We start from the raw sequence: 8,657 nt of genomic DNA, 5'->3' as shown, positions 1-8,657 counted from the left end.
TAGAAGATCTCCAAATAACATTTATAGTACGGATTATATGTTATTCTATGGTCAAGAAAAAACATCTCCTATATGATATATCACATGGTAAGAGTAATAAAAACTATCAAGAGTAATAAAAACTATCATGTATTAAATGTATACTATGTATATTTCACCAAAAAAAAATCTTGCTGAGAGGAAGTAAATAAAAATAAAATAAAATAGTGAAATAGTTAAGGAGGTCCAAATTAATAAGGGGCATTGAAGGAAGACATGAACTTCTTAACTACTCAAAAATCAAAATTTCAGGAATTTTATCATAATGTTAAAGTTAATTACTATTTTACCCCTGTTGGAGCCTAAAAAGGTCCCTATTATAAGGGCCAAAGAAAAGGACAAGTGCTGAAATTGAATATTTGTAATTCTATGAAAAATAGTTGGACACCATTTATATACAAGTATGTCTCGAATCTGTGATACTAAGCTGCAATTTTGTAAGCATGTTTGTTTTTCAGACAATGATACTACAGTACTATTTATTAAATTTTATTTAATTTTAATTATAAATATTTTGGGACACAACTACAACCACCTCACCCTGAAAAATTAAAAAAGACTGGCTAAGAAATGAATGCACAATCTAACAATGTCTGACCTCCCACTTGGATGTGGGTTTACCAAGAAAATAACAGCCCTTTTTCTCAGATTTTATCCTGAATTTTACATATATATTGCAGAAAGGACCATTTTTATCATTTTTCTTTTCATTAATTATAAAAATAAAAAATTACTCATAATTGAATTAATATAATAGATGTTGATTGGAAAATCATGACAGAATTATATAAGAAGCGATAAAAACAAGGGTTTTGACTGATGATCGATCGTAAATAATCATGAGAATTTGTTTTTCTTTACTGGAGTAATTAACTTATTATTGATTTACTAATTTGTAAGATTTTATTATGGAGGCAGGTGTATTACAGGAATTATGATCACAAATCAAAGACATTACTTCCAGAAAGGAAAAGTTAAGTCAATTGACTTGTTTAGTAATTCCTATGATACATTCGGGTGTATGTTCATTGGGTATAGTTAGACTAGACGCATTAATGAGTGGTTTTCTACAAATGTAAAGCTGGATTTATTCAATTGCTTCATTGCACATTCTTCTTCTTGACAGAGTCGCTAAACGCCTAAACTTATCCAAGCCAAAATAGTCTCTACATTGTACATGTTTTAATGTTCTTGATCAATGTTGTATCATAGGAGCATTACTATTAAAGTATTAATAGCAGGACTGTATTACAATCTTTCATGCAATACATTACCAAATGTAGCATTAGTACTACATTTCGTAGGAGGGCTAACACAAACAAGACTTTCATATCTAAAAATTTGTTTGGCCATTCTAAGTTAAACAACATTAGTTGCGATTCAATCATCAGCATGTCGCCGATGCCACAAACATATCAGGCCTAGAAGGGGTAGAACCACCACAAGGCGGCGGTACCAATGATAAGTATAAATTAACAAGACGCTCAACTATGGAAAACAAACAACAGCTAAGGTAAATGAGATATCCCAAAAATAAGATGTCATAGTCAAATACAAGGACATAACATAGCACCTAAAACTGGGAATTAAAAGGACCACAAATATAACAGATAGTATTAACTTTTTTTAAACATAGTAGTAATCTCGTGACTGCTTCAACAACTAACAGTTGGGTTTGGGGTGTCCTACAAAACCAAATTTTATCATCAAAAGCATGGAGGAAATCAAGAGTTAGCTGATTACATTACTTGACAAATCGGTACTGTAATTTGTCTCAAATCAGGCAGTATAATTGACGATGTTGAAGAGTCAATTAGAGTAGCTGTCACAAAGATTTAATTTCAAATTCTTAACACAAACAAAAACTAGACATTCCAAACTATACTGAATTAAGGTACAATTAACAAACAAAAATGTAAGGTAGTTAGGAGCATGATTAAACAACTGGCACTGAATGTGCAGTAGGGACTAAGAAGTAACCTTGATACCTTGTCATATGGTTGCTATAACAGGATGATGCGGCATTTTACATTTTGACAAAAGCTTTAGACTCTGCTTTTCACTGTGAATTGCACAAATAAAACTGCATCAGCTAAGAATTTGGTAACAGACGTGTGCACAAAGAATAACAGGTCAACTAGATGATGCATTACGAAGGAGTCTATACAGCAGTGGTCTATGCCAGTGATTGTTAGTTTTGAACAAAATAGCAGGCCACTTCTTGGGAGTTAGGGATTGAGATCAGGATTACATTACACAAGAGTTTAATATCCAGTAGGTAATGAACAAGTTGAGGATTGTCTCAATCATACACGAGGATATTAAATCAGACAAACTGTACCAAGCTAATCAACCGCCTCGCATGTGGGCACCTAATTCACCAAAATCATCTGCATCCACAGTGTCTTCAGGCAGCCGAACTGCATCAAGCTTCTGTTTTAGGACTTCAATTGCATTGAGTAATAGTTGAGGAGCCTTAACTGCACCAGTAGACTCAACTGTGAATATAAAACTGTCCTCTTTCGGGTAAATCTCTACAAGCCCAGACTTTCCCATAGCTTCGGCTTTCTTAATCACCTCATCATCATAGGTATAGGCCTCAGGATCAACTACAACTACCTGTAAGATGGGCAAAACAATGTTCAGTCTAGGCACCACATTATTGTTAATATCTTGATATATGAAATGCATGCGTGGATTCTATTAGGTATGAAAATAGACACAACCACAATGCTAACAAGATAAACCTGTCGGCCTATTAAGATCATAACAAACAAAGTCGGATTACACCTCTAAAAATATGCTGTTCCAACTGGGCCACTTGATCAAAACATTACACTTCTACTAACAGCATAGACTTAGACAGGTTAGCTTATAACGATTCACAGATCAAAAGCTTGATCACCATCAATCTTTACTGACCAATCACATTAAGCCCATAAGAAATTGACTAGTAATAGACCGTCTCAATTCTTCTCGTAATTTCCTCTCCTGGCTAACTCAATCTGTGCACATATCTCAATCCAATGAACTTATATATCTGAATTAAGCTCCCCACCCAGGATCTTTGGGAAGTGACATGGTAGTATGTTTTTTTTTTTTTTTTTTTTTTTTTTTTTTTGCGGGGTGTGGGTTATAAGTGTACAAATACTCTGCAAGAATATATTATGTGATTCAAAAGGCTTTTACACTGTTGACCTAGGAATACTTAATTAGCTTGTCATGCCATGTATCTTACATGGCTGAGATGTGGGATCTTACATTAACAGATAAAAAGGGGTTTCAAAGTAATTCACTAAGATAATATTGTAGTATATGATACAAGTAAGCCCTGTATAAAAAGGCTCCATAAAACAGAGAACAGGTGGAGAAGGACACAGCTATGCTCATGAAATTCTTCAAATACAAATGGCAAATTAAGAGGGCATAGGAAAAGCTAGCAAAACCAAGACAGGGAATGAAAACATCTCCATAACAATCTCAATATATATAATTATGTGGCTGAAAAACAAGCAAACGAACGAAATTCAAACTAAATTAATTCGATCACTAACCATGCTTTGCACAAGAGGCCTAGTAATAAACATGTCGTAAAACATCAACAAATTGGAATTATTTCCATCTAATATGCTCCATTGCACAAGGGGCTCCAGAGGATATTTCATTCTCATCAACAATTGACAAAGTTGGGCTCTCAGAAACAACCCAATCCAATCCCAATAGATCCTTAAATCATAATTTTCCCTACAGTAAAAAATCTATTTATGATCTGAAAAAAATACTTATCAGCAAAATCTGCCTTATAAGTAAGACACAACTTATCACATAATCTCAACACAAGCAAAATGATACAATCAAACCAGTAAATTTATTGAGATACCAACCTGTTGAGTATTAGGATCAATGTCAAAGACTTTGGTAGGACTACTTTCAACCCACTCTTTCTTTTGCTCAAGTGACAAGGATTCCATCATATCCTCATTGATCAGAATCTCTGGCTCATACATAAAGGTTACTGTAGCAGCAGGCGACCATTTGGCATGATCTTTTCCAATGCCTTTTCTAGCTATTGCTCTGAGCTTCAACTCTTGACCTTTACGTAACTTCACAATAATGATTCCTCTGCATAACACCAAAGCCAAAAAGAACCTCAGTAACAAGATTAAATATACACACCATGCAAAGGTATTGTTCAGTCGTGCCAAATAATTTATATTTTGGAAGGGCCTTTACAAATCTGAATATAGAAAACCTCTTATCAAAGATACCAAAACAGCAATCAGAGAAGGCAGCATCCGTGAGAATAGAACAAAATCAATCTACTCTTTTACAACATGCTACAGATTGCTAATCCTTTTAGTTGCAATGTGAAGGGGATGTACAGTATTTCAAGAGATTAGAGAGATAGAGGGAGATAAAAGGGAAACCATGTGATGAAGAAGGAGAATCATTGTCTAAACAAAGTGTTGATACAATTAATTGCAACTTCCCTAAAAGGAATATGTTACGATTAAAAAAGAACAGAGGAAATACATTTACCCTTGAAAATCAGTTATATCTACCTTCACAACTATTCAAAGCAAGACGTATTCATGTCCTTGCGTGACATAGCATATATCCATAAGCTTAAATGTTGACAGGTATGTAAATACTTAGTTGGTTGATTCATGAGATCATGACATATGATTTACCAAACTCATCAGTCTTTACGTAATTTGCTATCTGCTAGTCATAAATACTGAATAATCTGCTAATCATTAAAATACAACTATACAAGGCCAAAATTTGAGCTTGAATACAACCTAATTCCAAATAGAAAATTCCCTTCTTGAGTGGTCTTGAGTCTGGTAAAGGGTGGCTGAGAATGAAATAACCCCCAACCGGCCAACCCCTATCAATGGCATGATTTAAGCCTGATCTAGTTTTTTATAATTAAAAAAAAAAGTAAATCCTGCTGTTCCAAATTCCTTATAATCCACAATTTTTCTAACACAAAGATTTATGAAACATCATACATACAAACACAGCAACATAGGACAGTGTTGTCATTTACATGCCCTTGTCCATTCATATTTTACACTTTGTACAAAAAATGTTTCTTAGGGTACCTAGCAGTCCAAAATATTTTCTCTATCTTCATCAACTCTCTTTAGTGGAAAGTTGAGCTAGGTTCCATAAATCTTAAACCAGGATTCAAAATAGTCCTCAGTGTACACTTCTTGCACTTGTAATTGCCTAATTGACTTACCACTCATGAGATCCAACTTAAGCATGATTTATCTACCAACAGACTTGCACATTCAACACATAATTGATAAACTATCCCCTGCCCGTATTATCTCCAAACCCACCTCAAAAATTAACATCTAGCACACCCATTGTTAAGCACCTATTTACATAAAATATCTCTCATTCATATTAAAATTTCCCATGTAAATAATGGGATCTAAAGTTGCTGTAGATCTATTCAAAAGAAAATCCAACCATTCCAACTTATAATCCGCAATTTTTTTTTCCACATATGGAACTACCATTGAAAACATGATTTGTGATTTAACTATAATACTATTGTTGATTTGTTGTTTTTTTTTACTCTCCCAATATTGTTCTCTACAATGGATCCAAATACTTTCTTCAAAATTTCTCTTTGAGTATGATCCACAACATCTCTAGTTTTCACGACCAGTCAACCATTTAATCGTAAAATAGTAAGGGCTGCAAACATCTTAGATTTGCATCCAAATCAAAAGTCACAACTAACTAATTCTAGATGACTTTTTGCAATTACATTACAGCATTGCATGTTGCATGAGTGCATTAGGTTGTTCCATTTAAAGCTTTTATATCTGGCCCTAACCAGTTCTCTTTCTCTCTTTCCTTCTCTTACATCAAAGTATTTGTTCCATTCGAAGCTTCCTTAGTCATCAACATCCATATATAATTTCCAAGTAAACTAGAACAAAGTTATCATAAACTCCTCTGAACTTCTGAACATCTTCTAAGATTCTAACCCGCATTTATTATTCAAAATTTAGCTCAAAAGAACAAACATCCCGCCTATTATCGCCAATTGTGACTTATCCCATAGGTCAAATGCATCACGAAACACGTTCCTAATCTAATCACTGGAAACGCCACTAGCAATCCAAATCCCACTTTTTTCTCTTTTTACTCATATTATCCTTCTCTAATCCAGTCAAATATACCTCACTATGCTAGAACCCCTAATAATAAGCCAAAGAATTTCATTTTAATCACCAAAACCTAGTTTTAATATAAACAAACTACTTTCCAACTCTAAAAGTATACTCACTAGTCCCAAATTACAAGCATTCGCATTAAACATAAATTCTGCGAAAATTCAAACCCTAGTAATTCAAAATCCAGAATAACGAAGAATCTAAAAATGCAACCACAGAAAACCCAAAACCCTAACAATTCTAAAATGTACTACCCCCCAAAAAAATGGAAAAATCGTTTCTTTCACCCAAATACGAGTAATCAAACATTAATAAACAACAAAACAAAGAAAATGTGATGAAAATTGACGAAATTATACCGATTATCAGTAGCATCATCAGAAGCAGGAGCCTCAGAGAAATCAACAGGAGTAACCGTATGATCAGAACTCAGCAAATCCTTACTAGTAACATCTAGAGTCTGATCGCCAATACACTTAGCCCGAAGATGGAACTCCACCGAGCAGTACTCGCACTGGCCATCACCGTCGCAAGCGTCGCAGTCGCGGGAGAAGCGCATGGCCATCGCACGCTCGCTGACGAGAGGGATGAGGCCGAGTCGGTGAGCAATGAACTCGTCGTTGAGAACGGAGGAGTTCACTTCTATTTCGACGAGATCGACGGCGACGGTCGGAACTTCGGCGATCATAACGCGGCGAAGAGCGTTGGCGACGCTGGAATCGGTTTTCTTGAGCTCGAATTTCATGAAATCGTCTCGCATTTCTCGGATTTTGATTTGGGGGAAGCGTTGGTAGGAGATGCCCTCCATTGTTAGGGTTTCTGAGGTTTTCGATTGCAGGGTTTTGCGAGGGAGAGAATTAAACCCTTTGCCTGGAGAGTGTTCGGGGTTTGGGAGTGTGGAAGAGTAATTTTTGTTTGGGCTGGTAAAAAGAGGAAATTTATTTGGAAAATAGATTAACGGCCCGTTCTCTACAGATTATTTTCTGTTCACTTTCGTTTTTAATTTCCTTCTCTCATAAAATATTTAGTTCAGTTCAACTCAATTCAGTAAATCAGAACAAACCCTAAAAAGAGTGATTAAAAATCTTTATTACGAGAATTAATCCTAAATCTAAAGGAAAATTATTATGGAGTATGTACGCTCGATGCAGGGATTTTTGTAAATGAACACAAAAAATTGTTATGTGTGCCCCTGTACATAACAATACCTGGTTACATACTATGTTGAGACTAGATTTGTGCTCATTTTAGTAGCCATTAGCTTTTTTTGTCATAGGCATAAAAAAACATGAGTTGATGCCTTGAGGGAGTTGACTTCACTAAGAAATAAGTAAATAGAACAAGATTACTAAGAAGTCGTATGAATGTTCTATTTCAAATTTGAGAAGGAAAGAGTATTGAACATACAAATCATTTTCTTTATACCTATGAGGCCATAATACGTTTATTGTGTAACATATTTAACTTTATTTGTTGGCCTTGCTTGATAATTAATACAAACATTTTACTCGCGTTTTAGTGCTTTTTAAATAAATTGAAAAGAAATCAACTAAAATTTTATGTTTGATAAATGTCATTTTTTAATGAGCCTTAATTCGAGGATATGTGGAAATTATTGCAAAAAAAAAAAGAAATGACATCCAAGTATGTGCATTGAGCATCATGGACACCATTGTAATTATAAATAACGATAATTTTGTTACACAAGCTATTTATATAGAAGTGTAGGCAGTCCAATTTGCATGCATCTTAATATCGGTATCTTTTGTTAAAGTAGGGTGAAAGAGTTGAGTAAACTCAAATAATTGGTTAGAAATATTTTCCATCAACATGCATCTACTCCGTTAGACCTAACGTGCATAGCCATCTAAACAAAACTAAAGGCCTTGAAGTGCTTGTGTGATTTTGTCTTCCTAAAATTAAATCTTTAAAAGTATATTTTGTCTTCCTAAAATATGGTATTGTGCAATATGACAATAGGAGGATTGCCAAGTATTTCATGTGATGTCTTGTTTATCATCGTAATGATAAATTGAATTTTCATGATACAGTTGTTATCTTTCAATTTTATAGATGACATTCAAAATTTTTGATGATATATAGAACCATGTATTATGTTGATTTATTTTGATATGAGCTCCATTATTGTCGATAAATCGAAGGGATAAGCTAAACATAAAACTATAATACTAAGTACTTTGGATCATGTATTTGATTGGTCTACATTAATTTTAACATTTTGCTAGATTACTACATAGATTAGTAATTAAATATTTAAATTTATTGACCTTACCCCCAAAAAAGGGAGCTACAATAGTGGAAGAAAGGACAAAAAAAGGACCTTTGATTGTTAATCCTGCCACATTGTTTAATTTGATTTTAGAAATTGGAATCACTTAAAAATGAAGCAAAATGTAA

At 34.1% G+C, this 8,657-nt stretch overlaps 1 protein-coding gene across 3 annotated transcripts; it reads right to left on the bottom strand.

The window, feature by feature from the left end:
• Positions 1–1,585: 1,585 nt before the first annotated feature.
• LOC145620616 (DNA-directed RNA polymerases II, IV and V subunit 3-like) lies at positions 1,586–7,124 on the bottom strand. Of its 3 annotated transcripts, XR_014108264.1 has the most exons (5): positions 6,599–7,124; positions 3,924–4,161; positions 2,381–2,658; positions 2,028–2,101; positions 1,586–1,724 (listed from the first exon to the last, which is right to left on the bottom strand). XR_014108264.1 is itself a non-coding variant. In XM_081675316.1 (4 exons), exons 1-3 carry the CDS (start codon positions 7,045–7,047, stop codon positions 2,389–2,391), a joined length of 957 nt encoding a protein of 318 aa, XP_081531442.1. In that variant the 5' UTR covers positions 7,048–7,124; the 3' UTR covers positions 1,789–2,101; positions 2,381–2,388. The 3 variants fall into 3 exon arrangements, 2 of the variants coding, with proteins under 2 accessions (XP_081531442.1, XP_081531441.1); XM_081675316.1 differs by lacking the exon at positions 1,586–1,724 and having other exon boundaries at positions 1,789–2,101; XM_081675315.1 differs by lacking the exons at positions 1,586–1,724; positions 2,028–2,101 and having other exon boundaries at positions 2,166–2,658.
• Between the last annotated feature and the right edge of the window lie 1,533 nt (positions 7,125–8,657).

Source organism: Chenopodium album, chromosome 27 (genome assembly GCF_948465745.1).
Source record: "Chenopodium album chromosome 27, dcCheAlbu1.1, whole genome shotgun sequence".
In the NCBI taxonomy this organism is placed as follows: domain Eukaryota; kingdom Viridiplantae; phylum Streptophyta; class Magnoliopsida; order Caryophyllales; family Amaranthaceae; genus Chenopodium; species Chenopodium album.
Note: the sequence above shows the minus strand (reverse complement) of the source record. Positions and strands in the feature narration are given on the sequence as shown.